Below are 23,643 nucleotides of genomic sequence, written 5' to 3'. Positions count from 1 at the left end.
AGAATCAATACCGTGTATTGGTTCCAAAGCAGAAGAGTGGTAAGGGGTAGACAAAGGGGGCTAAGTGACTTGCCCAGGGTCACACAGCTAGGAAATGTCTGAGGCCAGATTTGAACCCAGGACCTCCCATCTCTAGGCCTGGCTCTCAATCTACTGAGCCACCCAGTTGCCCCCCTTGAGGGGACTAATGTTATCCAACATCAAAGTAATTCAGTTGCAAAGCTAGAATTAGAACCCATGTCTCCTCCATCACACACACACACACACACACACACACACACACCCCATATCTATGGTGGCAGCAATTTCAAAAAACCAAGAAACAAAAATCCAGACTCCAAGTCAACACAGAAAACTGAACAATCCTGATTAAAAGAGCCATCTTGGGGAAAGAGATGAAGGGGAAGGGGAAAAAAAGACAGTACAAGTGCACTATACACTTCTCTCTGGTGGACTATTTTTAACCCCTTTTCCTCCCCCTTTTCCCCCCATTCCCCGCCTTGTCCAAGAGGCCAGCTGGGGCCTAAGGCATTAAAGAGAGAAAGCAGAGGCTGATGGGTTAGTTTGAGCTAATGAAGGGAAATGGGGAGAGAAGGAAGGAAGGCTGGGGCATGAAGGATAAACCAGAGGGAGGGCCAGCAGCGTTTGTATACCAAGTGATCTGATGTCAATGTCCCTGAGGCAAGAATGAAAGCCAGGTGGGATCTTGGCAGGGGTTGGGGAAGAGCTGGCCTGGGTGGGTTCTAAAGACTCTCTGTGTGCTTGATTCTGAAGGAATTGGGCCAAGATCATTCTGCAGGTCGCTGAAGCCAAGCAGAGGTGAGGTCCCTGCCTCCAAGTGGGATTTCTGGGAGGAAAGAGGGAAGTGTCAGAGCTAAGCCATGCATGGGTGGGGAAGGAACGGTTAGGAATGACAGACCTGACATTTATACTGACACATGTGACTGGAGAATGGCAAAAGTTAGAGGGCAGAACCCTGGAGAACAATGCCCAAAGCCAGGCCAGTGCCCACCGGGCCAGACCTGGAATATCCTCAGCCACCATTTTGGAGTTGGAAGAAATACAGATGGTAACTGGAAGGGGTCATAAAACCCAACCTAGAATGCCAAGAATGGAAGGCCCTTTGGAAGACAGAACCATGGAATCTCAGGAGATATCTAAAGGACTAGAAACCATCTTCTAGATAATACAGTCCCATACTCCCCCTCCACTGGAGTCCTCCCTTCTCCCTTCCTGTGATCCTAGATTGCATCAGCTGTGTAGGTGGAGGGCAGGAGGCCTGAGATGGATGAATGGACTTTGCCATAAAGAGAATGATGACCTCGTAAATAACTACAAAGTTGTCAATAAGCCCATGTGGCTATTGCAGGCGGCAGATGAGACCCGAGACCAGCCTGAGGATTACTCAATCACTTCCCACATGGACAGAGTGAGACCCAAGAGAATAAAACAGAAACCCGTTGGTATCCCAAGCTCTACACTTCTCAGGCTTTTCTCTCGTTGATAGGTAAAACTCCCCTTTCTGGAAGGTTTGCAGAGAATGGGCAGGCTTAGTCATCATCACCACAACAGTGCCTGCCATTTGCAGAGCTCTATGTAATGATCAAGTGCTTTCCTACTGTAACACAGAGGGGAGTGAAGGCTGTAAGGCAGGTGAAGCAGCAATACTCCCATTTTACAGATAAGGAAACGGATCCAGAGAGGCTGTGACCCACAGCTAAGTGAACAGAATTTGGAGCTATAAGTAATGCCTCCCAACTCCCAATCCAGTACTCTTTCTACTGGGCCACACTGTCTTCTGGAATTGAAAAGCTGCCTCTCTAAATCTGCTATAATCTGAAGATAGACCTGAGATGGGTGTCTGAGCTTCCTTTTTCCTAATAAGTTTGTGGAGTTGTGTGACCTAAAACAAGTAATGAGACCTGCTTCACTGGGTTCAGAGAACACAGTATCTGCCTTCTGCAAACTCACTCAAAGGTAGCTTCCCCCTGCCCACTCCCAGCCCCCACCCTGACCATCCATGATTGACCTTTGGGTTCCCATGGAAACAAACCCCAAAGGGAATAGAAAGCCTAAGCAGTCAGAATTCAATTTCATTGAAGCCAGCTGCCCCAGTTCCATTAATCCCACCCTGGTTTCTGTTAGACGCCGAATGTGGAGAGCTGGGGATAATATTTGCTACTGCTTTGTTCGTGACCTCTAAGGTATAAATCTATCATCTGTGCTAAGTAGCATCATGATGCAGTGGGGGAATTAACATCGGCCAGAAGAGTCCCGAGGCCTGGGTTCTGTTCACAGCTCTGCCACCGACTCGGTGACCTCGGACCTCTGCTTTGTAAATTGAAGTGCTTGTACCGGGGGATCTGTAAGTGCCATTCCAGAATTCCAAGTTCTATGGGGACTAACATCAGGAGAATTGCCTATCCAGAATTTTCCAGAAGTTCTGTGTAACGTTTCCTTAGCTGTCCTGTCTAATCTGAGGTGTGGGCTCCTCAGGGCAGGGGCAGGATATCTATCTCCTTGCCTTTTTCTGTCTACATTCCCTTCCCAAAGCTTCCAGGTGGGGCTTTCTGGCAAAGACTGGATTAGAGAATTGGGAGAATTGGATCAAGCAATCCTACCAGCTGATTCCCTGTTGGGGCCTAAGAGCATCATCTCACCTGAGAGCTGTTTTCCTTCCATCAGCAGCAGCTGGAAACCAAGACCATGCAGGTATTCCAAGTTCTAGCCTCCCTGTTCTGCCCCCACACTCCCAGGAGTGTGAGGGACCTGAGCACATAATCGCCTCCTCTGCTTACATACTTCAGCTCAGCAACTAATTTTAAGTCTCTATTTTACACCAAGGACTGTGCTAGGTGCTGGGAATATCCCCAAAAGAAAATAAGCTCCTTGAGGGCAGGGGTTATTTTTCATTGTCTTTGTACACGCCAGTGCCTTGCATATAGGAACTGATTTAATATGCTTGTTGGAATGTTCTCAGATAGTCAACCCCAGGTGACCAGAGCTAGGAAGGGATTTCAGCAATGGTTCTTCCATTGGTGGCTTCCTAATCTGTCCAGGACAAAGAAAAGATCTCTGTTCCCTGAAGAGAAGTCAAAGGGGATGAGCAAAACTACTCTAATCTCCAGCCATCTAGCCATGGGACATACTAGAAGTTTCTGAGCACTGATGTCTACTGGCTGACTATATAAATTCTCTGTTCAAGACCCTGGTCTCTGAAATTTCTATGCCAAAGTCTAGAAAAGTTTCCTAGAAGAAGGAGCATTTGAGGAAGAGGTCAGGTGGAGGGAGTGGGAGGAGAGGGTGATAGATAGAAGGGAAGCAATAGGAATGGGGAAAAGGAAAACCTTAAGTAAGAATCCAAGGGTCTCACTACAAGGGGGTATATATAGCAAAGGAAAAAAAAAATCCAACCCACCAAGTTTGAGTGCTTTCAGCCCAGATAACAGGTCCAGGACTCCTACTAGACAACAGAGAAGGAATGTAAGCTAGCTCCACAGGCTGGGAGGTGGCTCCTGGGTCCTCATTACCCCACAGGGTTTACAAGGAGGAGGAGGGCTTTTCTGGAAAATCTTTGGGACCTCAGGGAGAACCATTTAAAAGTTACTGGTCTCAGAAAAATGAGGCTCATCAGTCCAGTCCAAGGCTTACCTCTTTCAGAAAAGGGGTACAACCCATAGGGTTCTTCCTGCCCCTGTCCCCAGGTCTCCCAGGCCCTGCTGCCTTTAGATTCAGTACTACTCAGGTTAGCCCTTCATTGATTTTAGATCATTTCACCTTTTACTTCAAGCTTCTCTGTTGGTGGGGGTAAGGAGCCAGCTGCTGGAGGGAGAGGCTTCCTGTGCTGGGTGGTCCCATCCACAGGGCTTGAAAGGAGGCTGCTCCCTAAAGATGGAAGGACCTGTCTAGGACACCTGAGGCCCAGTTTCCTGGAGAGCTATGCCCTATCCCACACTGAAGCAGGAGGAGATTCTGGGTTTAAAGAATTAGACCTGGGAGGACTTTCGGGGCCACATCTCACAGCCCAAGCTCTTCACTCTGTAGACCAGTGATGGGCAAATTTTTTAAAGAGGGGCCAAAGGAAAAGAAATGCTCATCTGTCAGACTGTTTCTCAGGCAACTCTTTTGAAGTTTCATTGTATTGTATCCTACTCATTGTATTTGTCGGATTGGCACCAGATAGAACGTTTCAGGGGGCCGCATCTGGCCCTCGGGCTGTAGTTTGCCCATCTCTGCTGTAGAAGATATTCAGGGCTGTGGCTAAAGACACCCAGGAAGCTTGCAGTGAGAGGTGGGACTGGAGTTGGTATTCTGAACCAGTGTCTGAGTCCAGCCTTCTTAGGCTCTCCCACCATGTCCAGACCTCAGTTCCATCACTCACTTTCTATAGGGCCTTATGCAAGTCACTCCCTCTCTTTCCCCTCTGGGCCTCGATTCCCTCATGGGGCAGCGCCTCAGGTCCCTTCCAGCTTTCTGAAAGGCTCCGCAATTCTTCTCGTCCCAGATATCTAATAAAATCCTCAGGAAAACTAAAGGGTTAATAATCCCCAAAGGTGGCCAGAGGGCCTATACCAGCTAGAGAAAAAAGAGCGACCAGTAATCGAAGTCACACAGACCTTTTATTCATTCCATCACCTGGCTGTGCGGATGGTTTGGGAGCCGCAGAACTAGCTCGCAGGGACCGAATGTGCTGTCCGGAGCCTGATGGCCCCTTTCCGAGTTACTGTCCCTCTGGCCTGAGAGTCAGGCTTGCCCGGCTCTTTGTTCATATCACTGAACTTGAGATTTTCAACAAACAAACAATATGTACATCCGGGAACCCCCGCTGCCTGCTGCCGGGGTCCCTGGGGCAAAAACCCACCCTCCCTCCCTCCCTCCCTCCCCAACTTATAAAAGTGTGTACACCTTCTTAAAATAGAACGGTCATTCTGCTTTGTAGCTTCCCACGAAACATAAAGTATTGCACTTGTAAATTAAGAAAATAAAGAGGCAAGGATTTCCTATTACAGAACAATGCATCAAGCATTCGGCTACAGTGTTGAAATAAATAAAGTCCTGAGGCCAGGGCCCAAGGTGGGGGGATATCCGGGCACTGAGCACCAGGGCCCCAAGAGATGGCGCCTGGAGGCCAAAACCTACAGGATGTCACCTGAGCACCTGCTGGGGAACACCCCTCCCCTTTCTGCTACCCAGTTCTTTCCGGGGCTCCATCGCTGTGAAGTGACCCAGAAAGAGGGGGGGCAGGCCCGTGCCTGGTGGAGCTCAGAAATGAGAGGTAAGGTTCCTGTACTGGTTGGTCCCCCGTCCCCCAGCTTCACCCCTGCCCCTGGCTCTCAGCTGCCTGGACAAAAAGAACCTTTCACCTGTACCAAAGCCCTTCTATCGTGCCACACTCACAGGCCCAATCCCGGGGGCAGCATCGTCGTACCAGAGAGCGGCACTGGGGTGGGGCGGGGTGCCAATGAGCATGGCGCCAGCCCACGGGCTTCGCAAGTCCCCAGGGACTCTGGGAGTCCAGGCCTCAGGCTTCTCATATGTCCATGAGCCAGTCCAACAGAGATATGGCTTGAAGGAGTCACAGGCAACAGAATGGCCCATTCTCTCGGCCATCCTCAGGAGGGTGGGAGGGAGAGGGCAGGCCACCCGCTGGGCCAGCTTTGTGTAAACATTCATCTCTCCCCGGGCTGCCCCAGGGGAGGGGGGGAAGCCCCCTACAACGGAGAGCTCGGCTTCTTCTGGTTAATGAGGTCTAAGTAAAGCTCCGAGCGGAGGAACCGAGGATAGGAGTCCTTCTCCATAAGCCCATAGATGCGCTTCTGGGCCAAGTCAAAGCAGGCCCTGGTGACATTCTGCAGGTTTTCCTTGGTGTGTTCCCGTGTGTAGGAGTCCAGGTTCACCTGGGAGAAGAGGATGCAAGATCAAGCTCCAGGCCTGAAAAGTGGCAGGAAGACCAGCATGAGGGCAGGCAGCCTGGCCTGCCTCACTATAGCGTTTGCCAAGCTCAGTCTAGAATCCTCTCTCCAGCACCTCATATCTGCATCTGGGTGAACGGATCTAATCAGACGCCCAGAATGGCTTGTTTAATTCCCTTCCAAGCCCTCTGGTGCTAACCCACAAGGATGTCCTCCAACCATGTCACATCTAATCTCCCATCTGTTAGGAGGCAATTACAATCAATCTCTCTCTTCCCCCCATCTCTTTTACCTTCTGTCTTAGAATCAATACTAAGTATGGTTCCAAGGCAGAAGAGTGGCTAGACAATTTGGGTTAAGTGACTTGCCCACAGTCACACAGCTAAAAAGTATCTGAACTATAGGAGTAGAAATCCAGAAGAAAACATATCATTTATCACTTGTTTATATGGGTATATAATTTAGGGTTCTGGTTTTAAAAGATTAGGGACAACTAGGTGGCTCAGTGGATTAAGAGCTGGGCCCAGAGACAGGAGGTCCTGGGTTCAAATCTGGCCTGATACGTCCTAGCAGTGTGACTCTGGGCAAGTCACTTAACCCCCCACTGCCTAGCCCTTACCAATGCACAATATTAATTCTAAGATAGAAGGTAAGGATTTTAAAAAAAAAATTATACTCTATTACAAAAATAAATAAGGAAGTTTTTTAAATTAAAAAAAAATTTGTTTTAAGTATCTGAATCCCATCTCTAGGTCTGGCTCTCAATCCATTGAACCACCTAGCTGCCCCCTCCCCTCCTCCTTAACCAGTACAGTGAAGCGAAGGGTCTATAAGAAGGAACAATAAGATCTGAGGCCTGGAAGGTTCAACCCCATGGGAAGGGCACAATTAAGAACCTACAGTGTGTGCCAGGTGCTAGGGATACAGAGCAAATGAAACAGTCCCAGAATGAAGGTAGGCCCTCTGCTATGTGGCTCTGCCCTGGCAAGCATAAAAGGGGCTGGTCAGCTTCCATTCATCATATTGATCTGATGGAACTCCTTTCCCTGAACATCCTTTTGCCTACTGTTGTTTTCACATAACTACTTAAGGACACCAGCTAGGGAACACACAACCATGCACAAAGGGGGAAGTTACCTCTTTACACGCCTGAATGGCAATATATTCTGCAAAGATCTTCTTCGCCTTGGATGCCATCTTAGATTGGGACTTGACTTTCTTGAAGTCCTCACACGCCAGCCAAAATTCCAGATTCTCTTCGCTGAACTCTGTCCGGAGGAAGGCACGGAACACTGCGAGTCCATCTGCCAGAAGACAGAGATCCCAGGTTACCTCGGAAAGGGATCGCCCGGCACCAGACAAGGAAGAGGGAGCCAGAACCCCCCTAAACATCCCCTAGGATTTCACCAGGGCCTGACCCAGAAGGCCAGGGAACAGCATGGCATGTTAGAGAGCTCACAGGGCTGGGGGTTAGGACACCTGTGTTTCAAGCCCATCTCTGCTACCAACTCATTGCATGACATTCACATGGGCAAGTGAATTCACCATAATAAGTTTCCATTTTCAATCAAATGAAAGAGTTGGATGAGATGCTCTTCCAGGTCCTTTCCAGTTCTTTAACAATGAACTATAAGACTCAATTCAATCCAAGAAACATTTCTTAAGTCTATTAAACCTACTATACAAGGCACTATTCCAAATATTGGGTATTTAAAGACAAAAATAGTCCCTGTCCTCGCCGCTGCCCTCTCTTATCTGCCTCTTGCTGGCTGTGGGAGGGACTCACCCTGGCTTAATGCCTGGCTGAGTACAAAGGTGCAGCTAAAAAGATTTCTCCCACCCTACACCACCCCCCAAGCCTCCCTCTGTCAGGACTTCAGAGGAGCAGGTAAATCTCAGTCCCATCGGGGCCTCCACATTAGGCCCCTGCAGAATAGGAGGGTGTGTTGGGAGTCTGACATTCATCATGGTCCTTCCATGTGAAATATTTCTACTGCTTCCTCCTGGTACCCCAGGAAGGACTGAGGGGGAGGACCGCTTGGAGGAGGAGGATAAGGGCTAGAAAGTGACTAGGGGTTAGGGGGTAAACATTCCAGACATTCCCGTGGGGTATCTAGCTTCTATGCTGAGAGAAGAGCAAGCCTGGGCCAGGGTCTACCCAGAAAACAAAATCCCTTCTTATAAAGTCTAAAGGGAAGAATTTAGCCCAGGATCTGTGGCCAACAAAGACAGGAAAGGATGTAGGAGAGGGGACTGGGGGGACCTGATGATACACACACTTACATTTGTGCAACAGTAGTTTCTCCAGAGACTCTCCCCATTTGAGTGCCTCCTCAGAGGTGGGCCTGCCAACAAACAGGAGAGAGATGATGTGAACTCGGCCTGAGCCAAGGCAAGTGCTGCAGCTGCCTCTGCTGGCTAGTAAGCAGCCGCAGCAGCAGCTGCGCCCATCCAGGAGCACCAGGGTGATGGGAGCTGTGCCCCTTGCCTGGGGCTGAGGGCTGGCTCTTGGAGCTGAGCCTTCTCAGTAGATGCTCAAAGTTAACCAGCCAAGTCTTCTGACCGCTCTCCTCCCAATAGGGTGAAGGTGCCATAGAAAACAATAGAGCCTAGATCCCTGGACTGTGGGGGAAACAGCTGGCTACAGCTGGCAACGGTTCCTTTCTCCGGTCTTCATCCTCACTACTTTGGTGGAGGTTCTGACCCCCACCAGGAGAGCAGGGGTCATCCAAAAGGAACTTGGGTCCAATAGGATGGTAAGGGTCCTGAGGCAGGAGATGGGGAAGAGGAGAGGAAGCAGAGGAGGATCTGCTCAGGGTCCAGAGAAGAACTCACTTCAGGGATTTCATCCCTTTGTCTGTCTTGCCAGCCCCGTTGCCCCCAGGAGAGTCATTTCTTCTCCGGAAAATCCCCAGTCTGTTCTTCATATCTTTGGCCCTGAGAGAGAAAAGAGACAGAAGTCTTTAGCCTCAAGAAAAAAAAAAAAGACAAAAGTAAGCAGCTACGGGCAGAAGTGAGGGCCAGGACCCACTGTCCAAAAATGTCCTGGTGCCCGGCAGGTGGGTTCAGCTGTACGTACTCTTTCATTGTGTGTCTACGTTGCAGGTTCCCATTCCGGGTTTGGTACATACTCAGGAGCATCTCCGAGTGGAACTCAAGAGGCCCTGGCTTGGACAGGTCTCGGAAGAAGGGCATGGATCTGGAATCAAGTTGGGCCAATCTGGACGGACACTTTGGTGGAGAAGGTGCAAAATCCCCTGCCCGAGGCTGCTTCCACAACTCTTGCCCCCAGGCCTGGACAGACCAGGAATGCCCCACAGAAAACTCAGCCCGGGAAGCAGGCAGGAACCAGCCTGGGCCAGTGTCCACTCAGAGAAGCAGGAATTCAATGTCTGGGCTCTGAGCAGAGGCTGAAGCTGGTATTCAGACAGGAGGAGTCAGGAAGTAGGAGGGGCTGGGAAAGCAAATGAACAGAAAAAATACAAGCCAAGCCTAACAGCTAGTGAAAGAGGCATGTGTCTTCAACTGGGCTGGCCGGCATCCACTGAGGCCCGGCCCCCACACTCCAACCCCTCCATGGGGCTGAGGCAGGAAGCTGCTCTGAGCTATTTGTGACCAGGCCTCCTCAGTTGCCATGACAGCAAGGGAAGGGAGAAAGAAAATAAGTCAGCAAATACCAGGGATGGGCATCAACACGTCCTGCCAGGATGGCAGTAATGGTTATTTTTAGAACAGGATCATTTTTAGCACTTTCCCCCCAGAATGTCATTGGGGGAAAAGGATGGCAGATTTCAAAGCTGGGGAGCCCTTCGGGGAGGAGAGCAGTGTAAAACTAGCTGGCAGGGAAGGGGTTAAATAGCCCATCCTCATTAATCCTACTTCCCCCAGACCTCGCTCCCTTCCCCAAATCTTGGCACTCAGGGGTAGGGGATTGGCCAAACTCAGGCAGTGCCAAGAGATGGGTGCTGGATATAGGCATCTGTCTGACAACTCTGGTCCCTCTGGGCTCTGGTTTCAATCAACAGGACTGGAAGAATCCCAGGATCCAGCCATGCCCATGCACAAAGGTGCAAAATTAACAAACAAGGCAACCAAGCTGTAATGGCTAAAAACATAAAACTAGACTTTGGGCACTGCTGGAGGTTTGCCCCAGCTGCGTTGGCCCCCAGAAGCATGCTTTCTAAGGGGCCTGGCACTTGGAACCCAGCCCGAGCAGTGCCAACCCAAGGAAATAACATAGGCTAGAAAAGCTCTAATCAAAATGTAGAAAACACTCATTAGGCTAGGGAGTGAGCCAGTGGCTTAGGAAGGGGAGCGAGCATCTATCTCCCCTGCTGTTTATCTTCAGACACTTGGCTCCAATGGGAGAAAGGAGGTGGGAATAGAACTTCATCCCATAGAATCCAGGTCTGGAGATTCTAGAAACTCCCAACTAGCCAGTTCACTTCTTTAACCCTGGGTCCTCAGTCATGGGCTTGATGCTCATAAGGGCAAAGTATTACAATGTTAGAGTGAAGTCATCTAATCCAACCTCCATGTTTTAAAAAAAAAAAAAAAAAAACTGAGAAACTGACATCCCTAAAATCATACACCTTTTCCTACTAGTATTTTTCCTATCATAGCATACATACTAATGGGACTTGGAGATCACACTGTCTCTCTCTCTTCCTCATACATACACACATACAGATTATATACACCCAGATTCTACTGACAACTCCCCGAACTCCTGTCAATTGTGAATCCAAATCTCTCCTCTTTCTCCACTCAAAATGTAAGCAATTAACTGGACAACTATGGCTGGCTGCTTTCTCTCATCCCTCGATCAGCCTCAAGTGGAAGGTAAGAAAGGCTGTGATATTCATATATGTTATGAGGGGTTTCTGTTAGGGAGGAGATCATGGTGCGAAATAAATGGTTAATTGAAAAACATTTTAATTACCAAAATAAAATCATAAATTGAGTTCTGCTTCTACTCTGAGGCTACTTCCCTCTTCTTCCCTTACCCTCCTCAGGACTACTGACCAAGAATTATGCTCATCTTGGAGCAAAGAAAAAGAGAAATAGGCCTGGAATAACTCAATTCTCTGGAGCACTAGCCCCTGGATAATTAAGAGTTGACTTGCTGTTCTGGGCCTGTCACCAAGTGCTTCCAGATAGAAATGGGAATACCCTGCTGACCTTCCCCCTGGAGCACAAGAAGCGTTCAGGCAGCCAGGAGATGCTAGCACTAAGTGCGGATTAGTATCTCTTGACTCTCAGCCCTGGCCAGTGTCCTGCCTATCATCTTGCCTCTGATATGTAACAGGTGACATTCCTTTTCTTATTCTCCTCACTCCCCAAGTAGAGCAGAGCAGAGCTAGATCTTTTTGCTTCTAAAGTGGGAATTCAGCCAGTAAAATCTCAAGTCCTGTAGCCTGTTGAGAGTGGGGCAGAGTAGGCAACAGGGTTTATAAAATCATAGATCTAGAGCTGAAAAGAGACCTTAAGAGGCCACTTCATATAATCCACTCATTTTCCAGATGAGGTAATTGAAAACCAAAGGGAGTAAGCCTATTGTGTCTAAGGTCACAGTGGCATGAAATGGAAGTCAATAGAAAGACAGCTGCCCATGGATTCCCCCACTGGGCCTCTGTTTTATACTCTCACCATGCCTGCCTCTAATAGGAAACAAGACTCCCTTCTCTGGTCCACTACTTTCATACTTCTTTGATGTTATTTCCATCATTTTCAATTGTTTCTGACTTTGTGACTGTGTGGGATTTTCTTGGCAAAGATACTGGAGGGGTTTGTCATTTCCTTCTCCAGCTCATTTGACAGATAAAGAAACTGAGGCAAATAGGATTAAGTGAATTGCCCAGGATCACACAGCTGTAAAATGCCTGAGGCCATGTTTGAACTCAGGAAGAGGAGTCTTCCTGACTCCAGGCCCAGCACTCAACCCACTGTGCCACCCAACTGCCCATACAATCTCCTCTTCACCAGGTTTCTTGTGTTCTACTAAGCGAAAGTATGAGGATCCCTGTGAGGAGGTCTAGAGCAAGGACAGTAAGATTGTAGGAGTTTCCAGGAGACTTCTGTTTCCTAGTCTTCCATTAATTTGTCCAGTAAAATCCTTCTCTTCTTGGGCCTCTACTTTCCAGAGTTCTCTCTAGGAACTATCTGCCTCTAAGAGGAAAGGATTAATGGGGTAAAGGGCTTTGAATTCCCAGGTCAGATATTAGGTCAGACAAGTGGAGCAGTTGGTTATTCTCTAATATAAAAATATGACATTAAAAATAAACTCCCTAAACCACAATCAATGTATATTCTCCATTGACTTGCTCCTACAGTAACCCCATTCTTTCCCCTACATCAATTTCTTTCTGAATTTACAACCACTAAATATTTTTCTGCCACCCTAGAATTGAATCACAAAGGTATGCTGAATGTAGGGGAATGTTATGTCCCTAGAGTGTGTTCAAGCACAGTGGACAGGGAGTCCACAGTATGTCCAAGCCTATCCATATGTTGAGTTGCCTCTACAGCCAACCATGGCTACCTAGCTGCCTTCTTTCCAAGCCCACATCTGGCCAATGCATGTCTTTGAGGAATGCCATGGTTCTCCTCCCAATAAACCACCCCCCCTACAAATATAGACAGTGGTGGCAAGGGGCTAAACTAGGAAATTCTATGTCCTTTGCCCCAACTAGATTTTACACATCCACATTTCCTTTAATTAAAATAAAATCTTTTTTTTTGGCCTGAGACACTGGATTTTTATAGCTGTTTTTCTTTTTTTAGTTTAAATTTAAAGTTTATATATATTTATTATATCATCTTCATTTTTAAATAGTCTTCCTCAGAGTGTAACTCCTCATATATAATGAAAAATGGGGGGGAAATGCATTTTGGAAAAACTAACCAGCAAATAACCAAGTCTGACATTATATTAACATATATAACATGCCATACCAGAGCCCTCATCTCTGCAAAAAATAAAGGGAGGTATTTTTGCAGGGTTTGGTTCCCCCCCCCCCAAAGAAAAGGGGCGTGGGGAGGGAGATCCATGACACTGCCCCAGTTTGTAAATAGTTAATGGATTGGGGATGTATGTTTTTTCCCCTCCTAAAAAATCCAAATTGTTCCAGGCTGTACATGTTAGGAGAGTTTCCCCAATCTTTGTAGAAAACTGGGGGGCCAGGGAGGAGGGCCTGGAGAGAATTGGAACAGAATGGAACCAGGGGGCATCTTCTAGCAAAAAAATATAGGGAAATAGTGTATTGCCTCAATCAAGGCTCCAAAAAAGGCCTCCAAGCAAGCTCTCCCCAACCTTAGGTTAAGAAGGAAAAGCCCTAGAAATCCTCTCTGTGGGGCACCCTTCAGGAAAACCACTCCAAACCCCAGTTTCTTCCTCTCTTGTCCCTGCCCCTCCCACATCTGGCTTAGGTCACAGCTGTAAAAACGAAAATCCGAGGGTCCTACCTTTCCAGATACTTTTCAGAAAAGTCAACCATAGTGTGGTACATTAGGGACCGTCAGTAGAAAGCAGTGAGGCCAGGCGCAGTGCTGAAGGCGATGGGCTCCCAGCACAATAAATAGTCCTAGGAGGCTGCCGGCAACCAAGCCCCTGCAGCCAGCCAATGGGAGGGCGCTTGGTCCCAAGGCTTCCCTAGGGCCAGACTGGGAAGGTCTCCTGCTAACCGCCTGCCTGGCAGGGGCATGAAGACAGAGGGGTCAGCCTTCTCCCACACACAAACTCCAGGGTCACCCAGCCCCCTAGACTTTAGCCTAATTTTTCCATAATCTAATCTCCAAGAGTAGGCGAGAGGAGCGCGGAGGAGAAAATCTGATAAAGGTCCCCCAGCGCGGGGAACTTCCAGCGTGTTTTCTGCAAATATCATGACTGCGAAGCTCCCGTTAATTAAAAGCTACATTAAAACTCAATATGGGGGGGAAGAAGGAATCGGAAGGGGAGAGAAGGGAGCAGGGGCGCTTAAAACAATGACCGAGATGAGCCTTTGGTCCTACAGCTCCACCTGCTGGCAATATTGAGGATATTATAACTGATTTTTCAATCATTTCTAGTTCACACAAAGATCTAACAGCATTATGGGTCATAACAAAGCTCTAGAGTAGAAATGGACCGTAAGAGGTCATCTCGTCGAATTCTCTCACTTTACAGATGAGGAAACAGTCATAAAAAGGCCCAAGTTCATACAAGGAAGGGGCTTAGCTGGGTTTCAAATCCGGCATCCCAGGTCGTTAACTCTCCGCTATTCGATGATTACGGTGCTCCTTCCCTGTCACAGGATTTGGAGCTGGATGAGATCCTGGAATCATCTCTGCTAATTCTTTCACTTCACATGTAACAAAACTGAGGACCAGAGATGTTAAGTGAATTGCTTAGCTACATAAGAAAGCTCTCTACCATTAGTGCCTCTCCCTCTCCTCTGAACCCTAGCTTCCCACTTTGTTATTCCACTGCCCCTCTCCAAAGTTACTAATGATCTCTACATTGTCCAATCAAATGGACATTTCTCAATCTAATTATGCTATCCATCACCCTCCTCTCTCAAGATACTCTCTCCTCTAGGATTTCATGACCCTGCACTCTCCTGGTTCTCCTCCTCTTTTTCAGTTTCTTCTGCTCAATCTTCATTGGTGTCATGCCCACTAATAACCTCGGGCCCCATAGCTCTGTTTTTGGTCCTTTTTGCTCTAGAAATACTGTCTCACATAGATTCAATTATCACTTTCTGCAGATCATTCTCAGATCTATTTATCCAGCCATGATCTCTCTCTCTCCTAAGACTACTCTCACATCAACTATTGGACTTCTCAAACTGAAAGTCTTATAGACATCTCAAATTCAACATGTCCAAAATAAAATTCATTATCTTCTCCCCAAACTTGCTCCCCTCCTGAATTTTTTCCTATTATCAATCACCATCATCTTGCTAGTTCCCCAGGCTAACCCACTCAGTGACATCTTCAACTCCTCACTTGCACTAACCCCACATATCCAACCTGTCACCAAGTCATTTCTACTTTCAAATATCTCTTCCATACCCATGTTCCCCTCCCTACTCACACAACTCAGCCAGATACAGACCTTCATCACCTCACAACTGGACTCTTTTGGCAGATCTCCTGCCACTGGGGATCCCCACTCCAGCCTAGCCTCTGCTCAGCTTCCAAAGTGACCCTTGAAAATGACCAGTTCTGGTCATACTTACCTACGCCCTGCCCCGACACACACACTTGATAACCTTCAGCAGCTCCCTGTTACCTCCAAATCAAATATACAAACCTCTGTTTCAGCTTTTAAAGTCCTTCACAACATGATCCCTTCCTATCTTCCCAGGCTTCTAAATACATTTTAGTCCCCTCCATGCATGATCAATCCAGCAATGCTAGTTTTCTTGTTCCTCAAACAGGGCAGTCTGTCTCTCTACTCCATGCCTTTTCACTGACTGTCCCAGTTGACTGTAATGCTCTTTTTCAAAGGACTGCTGGAACCAGCTCCAGGGAGACAGTTGTCATATTTTCAGTGTGAACATTTAGATCTTGAAAATCGGTAAGCAATACAAATTTGGCCTTGATGTAGTATTCATTGCCTAATTTAACTTGAGATGGAGAAAATGTTAATACTATGGATGAAGGTTAAAAGTGTGCCATACTTTTCAGATAGCCAGTTATTAAATATTTCCCAGCATACCCCAGCTCTCCCTGGCTTCCTTCAAAATTCAGATCAAACTTCAGATTTTGCAAGAAGCTTCTTCTGAATTCTTTGTCCTTCCCCTCTCCATGTTCCCACTGCTAATACTTTCTCTCTGCGATTTCTTTATTATATTGGATTATTCTATATTACACATAGTATATGTAAATCCTGGTACATACATAGTCTGTGCATGCCGACTCCTTTGAAGGTGAGCCCGTGGAGGGCAGACAGTCTTTTTCTCTTTCTTTGTATCTCCAGCACTTAGCACAGTGCCTGGCACAAAGCACTTAATCAATGATTGTTGATGCCAAAGGAGCAGAATCAGAATTTAAACCTCAGCTTCTATAACTCCAAATCCAAAGATCGCCCCATTCTGGCACACTCTCTTAGCTCATCTTCAGCCAGGGAGGCTCACATTTTATCACAAATCCCTGGCACAATGGCTCATGAACTAGGAGAAGCTTGTGCCTGTTTGCTGGCTAGGAACAGGGCCAGAATTACATTTTTTTATTTTTATTTTGAATATTTTCCCCTAGATACATATTTCATGTTCTTTCCCTCTCCCTAACCCCCCCTTAGCTGATGCACAATTTCACTGGATTTTACATGTATCATTGATCAAGTCCCAATTCCATATTATTGATAGTTGGGCTAGAGTTATCATTTAGTGTCTTAATCCCCAATAATATCCCCATCAGCCCATGTGTTCAAGCAGTTGTTTTTCTTCTGTGTTTCTCCTCCCACAGTTCTTCCTCTGAATGTGGCTAGTTTTCATTCTCATAAGTCCCTCAGCCTTGCTCTGGATCCTTGTATTGCTACTAGTAGAGAAGTCTGTTATGTTCAATTGTACCACAGTGTATCAGTCTCTGTGTACAATGTTCTCCTGGATCTGCTCCTTTCACTCTGCATCAATTCCTGGAGGTCATTCCAGATCAGAATTACATTGAAGCTAAGACTGGGGACTTTAAGAATACCAGAAGGGCCCTCTTGCCCCAAAATTGCTCACAGAATTAGTAGATTCACTTCATTTCATCTGAGAAAACTAAGGTTATTTAACTCAAATTCTGTCAACTTCTCACCTTCTCCATATTCCTACACATTCTTTTTCTTCCTACTGAAGATCCTTTGTCCTAATCTCTCCACCTGTCTTTCAAGTGACCAACCTCCATCAGTCATCCCTTCTCTTCCAAAAATCTTTCTCTCCCTATTGAGTCTTTCCCTTTAGCCCACAAAACTACCCAGTCATTTGTAGCCCCTAGGCATGTTCCCTTCACCTGCCAGGCCTTTTAGCTCTCTCCCTCCTCTTTTTACTCCTAAGCTTCCAGAATCAAAAATCTACACCACTGCCTCCAACTGAAGCGTAATAAACATTTAGCAAGTGCTTACACTAAGTATAGGGCTTCACAGTACATGGAGACAGAGAGACAAAACCAAAACAAAGGGACTCTCTCGCCACAAAACTTATATTCTACTGAAGGAAATAACATTCACAAAGATAAGTGCATAAAAAATAATGAGGAGAAAAACGTTTAACGATGAGGAGGCATTGGGAAAGATTTTCCATAGTTTATGTGTAAGTCTGGCAGCTTTATATTAATCGCAGTTCCAAAATGAGCTGTGAGAAGGCTGACTTAGGGGATAGTTATAAAGTAAAGAAGAATTCAAGAAAATTTCAGAAGATTGAGGAAGTTTGAGACCGAAACGTGGTTGCCAAATAATGTAAGAGGGAGATTTTAGGTATTTATAGATACGTATTTAAAAAACCAGGAATCAACAATTCAGATTGATTCCATAATTAAAATAGACCCAAGTCAGGGGGCAACTGGGTAGCTCAGTGGAGTGAGAGTCAGGCCTAGAGACAGGAGGTCCTAGGTTCAAACCCGGCCTCAGCCACTTCCAAGCTATGTGACCCTGGGCAAGTCACTTGACCCCCATTGCCCACCCTTACCAATCTTCCACCTATGAGACAATACACTGAAGTACAAGGGTTTAAAAAAAAAAATAGACCCAAGTCAGCATCCAGTTTAAGGTAGTTTATTTACAATTAGTAAGGTAAAAGGTAGGTAAATAGAGAGAGGGAGAGGCCAGTCCAGGCCTAGAGAGGCCTGGACAGAGAGGCTTAAAAGCCTAATTAAACTAGGTTACAAGCCACAAGACTTTAGAAATCAGAGAGGCTATAAGACTACTTAAGGCAGAGTTGGAAACGCCAAGGTAGGCCAAGGAAGTCAGCCTAACTTACCCACGTGACAATTCAGAGCAGAAGCATTCTGAGGTCTCAGCCGAGCACCTTCAGCACCAAGTCCAAAGCCGGAACTCCTTCCACTCCTCAACTCACTTTACCAGGTTGTAACCCACGTATTTAAAGAGATAGCGTCTCTCCTCATTTCCTGTGGGCCACCTCTAATTCAAGTGGACCAATGGCTGCCTCTATACTGATTTGGACTGCCCAAAGGGCAGTCCCTTGTTCTTGACTTGATAGTTATTGTCACGTGTGGTTAACTTATCTCCACTCCCCTTTTTCAGGGAGGTGGGGATGATATAATCTAGATTGTCATGTGTGATTAAATTATCTCCACTCCCCCTGAGGGAGATGGGGATGATATAATCTAGATGCCTAGGGTAAGTAGATTTTTGACTCTGAATGGGCTAGAGTTAATTTCATTTACACACTTGGCACCGAAGCTAAGCCTTGAAGTTTAGGGGTTTTTTTTTGTTTTGTTTTGTTTTGTTTTATTAGAACCCTTACTTTCCATCTTAGAGTCAATACTGTGTATTGGCTTCAAGGCAGAGGAGTGGTAAGGGCTAGGTAATAGGGGTTAAGTGACTTGCCCAGGGTCACACAGCTGGGAAGTGTCTGAGGCCAGATTTGAACCTAGGACCTCCTGTCTCTAGGCCTGACTCTCAATCCACTGAGCCAACCAGCTGCCTCCAAGTTTAGGGTTTTTTAAAAAATGTTTTAGATTCTCTTTTATTTATATTACTTTAACTCTCCAATAAGTCCTCCTTCCCTTGCCCTCTTCCAATAGCATAAGCATAATCTTGACTTATAGCAAATAAATGTGCTAGAGAAAAACAAATCAAAACATTGGCCAAGTGTGGAAATTCATGCTTCATTCTACATCTATGGCATCTCTCTCTGTGGAGGAGGGAGCCATTGGGCTAGGAATTTTAAGAGGAGGGTTTATCTCAAAGACATGGAAACTGGCCAGATGTGGAAGGTGCAGGAGAGAGGAGTCAAGGATGACATCAGAATTACAAAGCTGGATGACAGCTCCCTGACAAATACTCTTCCATCCAGTAATCTTGGCTGTTCCATGAACAAAGATAGTCCATATCTAGGCTCCAGGCATTTTCTTTCACTGTCCCCAGTGCCTGAAACCCTCTCCTACTAACCTCCCTGGCTTCCTGCACGTCCCATTTATGATCCCACCTTCTACAGGAAGCCTTCCCTGACTCCTCTTAATTTCAGTTCATTCTCATTCTCATTTTCTCTCTCTCTCTCTCTTTCTCATTTTCTCTCTCTCTTCTCTTCTCTTTCTCTCTCTCCCCTATTTATCCTGTTTGCTTTGCATGTGGTCTTCCCTGTTAAATTGTAAGCTCCTTGAGGACAGGGACCATTTTTTGCCTTTTTGTATCCCCAGCATTTAGCACAGCTCCTGGTCAATAGCAGGTGTTTAATAAATGTTAACTGATCAACTGAATATAAGAAGATGGTGATGCCTTTCGGTAGAAGAAATAAGGAAGTCCTGGAGGAAAATAGTGAATTTCATTTTGGACATATTGAGTTTAAGAACTGATAGGAATATCTGGATGGAGGAGATCAGCAAAAAGCTGGTGATTATAGGATTATAGTTATAATAATAAACAACAATAGCTGATATATGGTGCTTTAAAATTTACAATGTTCTTTACATGTATTATCTCATTTGAGTCTCATAATAAATAATCCAATGAGGTAAATATTACTTTTTACAGATAAGGAAACTGAGGCTGAAAAAGGTCAAGTGACACAGATGGTGAAAAGTCAAGGGCAAGATTTGAACTCAGGTCTTCCTGACTCCCAATCTATGTACTGCATGCATCTTTGCTGTCTTCTAAGAAGAGACTAGAATCAGATAGATTGATGATGAGAGCAGATGAGCTCCCCGAGAGAAAGAGTAGAAAGAAAAGATAAAAGGGCCTAGGATAGGGGCCCAGGCAACATTCATACTTAGAGTGAGCAAGAGATCAAAATGATTTGGCAAAGAAAAGTGAAAAAGTAACCTGTTACAGTGGGAAACCCAAAGACTTTGGAGTCAGATGACCTGAGTTCAAACTGCCTCTCAATTGATTAGCCTGAGTTTCTTCATCTATAAAATGGAAATATTAGCACCTACCATCCAGGGGTGTGATGAGGATACAAGGAGTTAACATTTATAAAGAGTTTTGCAAACCTTACAATCCTAGCTAGAATTATTTATAACATATGGCCCTGGGCAAGTCACTTACCTCCTCTAAGTCTCTGTTGCTCAGGTATAAAAGGGGTCTAGACTAGATGGCCTGAGATCCCTTCCAGCTCCCACATTACCCTGTAATGAAGGGTTTTGTGGTGCCTGCATGTGGTAGGGAAGGCCAGTGGAAAGTGATAGACATGAAAACTTTTTTCGGAAAAAACAATATTCATTTAGGGAAGGAAAAAAAAGATTACTCTGCAGCATGGAGGACACAATTGAGTTTAGATGATGTAAATCTGTAGTAGGACCCACTGGGAACAGTTCTGGGACTTCCTCTAGTAGCTGCATTTGAGTAGGCTCAGAAAAAGGGAGGAAAGGAGTCACTCTGGGTCAGGGTCCCAGTGTAAGCTCAGAAAGGGCTCAGACGATGACAGAGCAAAAAGGCAATGATGGATGGAGGAAAGTGTCTCATTGATCTGGCTGAGTAGGGAACTGAGAGAGAGGGAGGACAGGGAAAGAGATGGAGGTGGGAAGAGGGATAGGGAAAGGATAGGGATAGGAATATGGCCTGGCCCTCTGAATTCACACTTATAGTGATCTTCACAACAAAGAAATTCCCTCTATCCATGTGTACCTTTTCTCTACAACTTAACAATCTTTTTTTTTTTTTTTTAAACCCTTACCTTCTGACACCAAGCCTGGTGTTCTATCCACTTAACCTGGCTACCTCTACAACTTATTTTTTTTTAAGCTCTTACCTTCCATCTTAGAACCAACACTAGGCAATGGGGGTTAAGGGACTTGCCCAGGGTCACACAGCTAGGAAGTATCTGAGGTCAGATTTTCACCCAGGACCTCCCATCTCTAATCCTGGCTCTCAATCTACTGAGCCACCCAGCTGCTCCCTTGGGGGCTTCCTTGCCAAAGATATTGGAGCAGTTTTGCCACTTCCCCGTCTAGCTCATTTTCCAAATGAGGAAACCTAGGCAAATAAGGTGAAGTGACTTTCCCAGAGTCTCACAGCTAGTAAGTGTCTGAATCCAGATTCGAACTCAGGTCTTCCTGATTCCAGGCCCAGTACACCACCTGGCTGCCCAATCAAGCTAAAGGTGACCTTAAAAATAGTTCAATCTCCAGATTTTAAAGGTAAGAAAAATGAGGCCCAGGCAGGTGAAGTGATTCCTACCACATCCCAGATCTGATGAGTGCCAGGTTTACTAAGGAGAAGCCTCCAAAGCCTCCTGACCCTGGGCTCTCTCCATCATAATATAACGCCTCCTAGTTAGGAACAGCCACAGATTATACAGATGATGTTTTAAGAATCTCTGGGTGAAACATTAGGGAATCTCAGCTCTGTGAAATGCAAATCTTTATTTGGCTCTTTCACAGACTTTTGGAAATGAGAGATTTGGAGATGATCTAGTTCAATTCCTCTCATTCCACAGATGAAGAAACAGAGATTCTGAAGCATTGTCGTTTTCAGAGCTGTCTCAGTACACATCCGTGCACAGCAAACGAAGGAGCAATAGTCCTAGGAATTTACTCTCTAAACCTTATAACAAAGATATTTTTAAAGGTATAAGTATTTCCACAATGCAATAAGCAAAGGATTAAATCTAAATACCTTGATGACCAAAGAAAAGACCCATGGGAGTTGGATGTCATGGGAATTACTGCTATTCTCCAAGTTAAATGGGGAAAGCTTTTTGGAGCAGATACAATTTCAAGAAGTGTCTGAATGATAAAAGAAAGTTTAGCCAAGGGAATTACAGAATCTTGGGTAGATGGGCAGCTGGGACCTCCCCTGTCCCTCCCTCCTCTCACTTGGGTGATCTCATCAGCTCCCATGGATTCAATCACCATCTCTATATTGAAGATTCTCAAGTCTCCTTTTCCAGCCCTAATCTCTCCGCTGCCCTCAAGTCTCACATCTCCAACTGCCTATTGGACATCTTAAACTGGATGGGCCATCTTAAACTAGGTGTGTCCCAAACGCTTTTTCTATTGCTGGGGCTGCCAGGTGGTGTAATGGATAGAGTACCAGGCCTGGAGCTAGGAAGATTTGAATTCAGATCAAATTCTTGACACTTACCAGCTGTGTGGCCCTCGGAAAGACATTTAAAACACTGTTTACCTCAAGTTTCCTCATCTGTAAAACGAGAATAAGAATGCACTTATCTCCCAGGGTTGTTGTGATGATTTGATAAGATAATAATTATAAAGGGGGGGGGGGCGACAGCTGGGTAGCTCAGTGGATTGAGAGTCAGGCCCAGGAGGTCCTGGGCTCAAATCTGGCCTCAGACACTTCCTAGCTGTGTGACCCTGGGCAAGTCCCTTAACCCCCATTGCCTAGCCCTTACCACTCTTCTGCCTTAGAACCAATACCCAGTATTGATTCTAAGATGGAAGGTAAGGGTTTAAAAATAGTAATAATTCTAAAGTGTTTAGCACAGAGCCTGGCACATAGTAGGTGATATGTAAATGTTAGCTATTCTTAACTCTTACTGTTGAGTATACTTTCATCTGTGTAATTAGAAAATTTGTACCCCAGGACTCCATTTCCCAGAATCCACTTTCATCCTCACATTACATTCTTACATTTTGGAGATAAAGTTTCTGTAACCTCACCCCCTTCTTCTCTCTTCTCCCACTACTGTGGTTGGGAAAAATTCTCTTTATGCAGATTATTTCTATTTCTTCTGTTTCAAGTGATTATTAATAAATCTTATAAAATATGATACTAGGAGTTATTGGGTATTAATTTTAATCTGACACATCCTACAGTTAGCTAGGCTTAGAACCTAGGAGTCATCTTCTGCTCCTTGCCCCCTCTTGCCCTCCATACCCAAGCTGTTGCCAAGACCTGTCCATTTGACAATATCTTTACATCTCTTGCATAGAACACCTTCTCTCCTTTGGTATCATCCCCATCCTGGTGTTTTGAATCTCCTAAACTTGAAGACAATTTAATTGGTTACACATAAAGGACAAATATACAAAATTGTCAGACATCTCTTCTTCTCCCCTCCTTGATGGCCACAAGGAGGGAAAGGATAAATTCATTCCACAATTGCATAATATTAACAGAGACCAAAGGCAAAAATATATGTTCAGCATTTTTTCTTCTCCCTTTTCTTGGGTGTTAGCCCTCATCACCTCTATAGGCTGGAATAGCCTGTGGGTGGGTCTGCCTGCCTGGAGTCTCTCTGCACTCCAGCCCACCCTCCCCACTGATCCTCCTAAAGCCTCTCCCACCCTGACTCAATAAGCTCCAGTGGTTTCCTATCACTTCCAGAATCAAATAAAAAATTCTCTATTGGCTTTCAAAAGCCCACCACTGCCTGCCCCCGCCTACCTTTCCAATCTTCTTATGCCTTACAAACATGCGTGCACAAACACACTTTCTTTCTCTCCATCTCTTTTAGATTCAGGGAAGGACCAGCCTCCTTATTGGTCCTCTAACATCTCCTGGCTCTGCATCTTCATTGGTCCATCCTCTGTTCTCTAGCTTCCTGGCTTTCTTCAAATTCTAGCTAAAATCCTGCTTTAGTGCCTTTTTCTCTGATGATTATTTCTAATTTACATATATAGAGAG

General features: G+C 45.8%; 1 protein-coding gene across 4 annotated transcripts in view; it reads right to left on the bottom strand.

Annotated features, from left to right (window-relative positions):
- Window positions 1-5,686: 5,686 nt before the first annotated feature.
- The window catches only part of RGS3 (regulator of G protein signaling 3), a 212,021-nt gene continuing 194,064 nt past the window's right edge, over window positions 5,687-23,643 (bottom strand). For 2 of the 4 annotated variants that reach the window (XM_044664086.1, XM_044664087.1), the window contains 4 exons: window positions 8,748-8,849; window positions 8,196-8,257; window positions 7,050-7,216; window positions 5,687-5,897 (listed from right to left, as the gene is read on the bottom strand). In XM_044664086.1, coding sequence (XP_044520021.1) covers window positions 5,712-5,897; window positions 7,050-7,216; window positions 8,196-8,257; window positions 8,748-8,849 — 517 coding nt within the window. In that variant the 3' untranslated portion in view covers window positions 5,687-5,711. Of the gene's footprint in view, window positions 5,898-7,049; window positions 7,217-8,195; window positions 8,258-8,747; window positions 8,850-8,991; window positions 9,610-13,376; window positions 13,451-23,643 lie in introns of those variants that run through there. The other 2 variants (XM_044664090.1, XM_044664089.1) reach the window with 2 other exon arrangements.

The sequence above is a fragment of the Gracilinanus agilis genome, chromosome 2, assembly GCF_016433145.1.
Source record: "Gracilinanus agilis isolate LMUSP501 chromosome 2, AgileGrace, whole genome shotgun sequence".
NCBI lineage: Eukaryota > Metazoa > Chordata > Mammalia > Didelphimorphia > Didelphidae > Gracilinanus > Gracilinanus agilis.
Note: the sequence above shows the minus strand (reverse complement) of the source record. Positions and strands in the feature narration are given on the sequence as shown.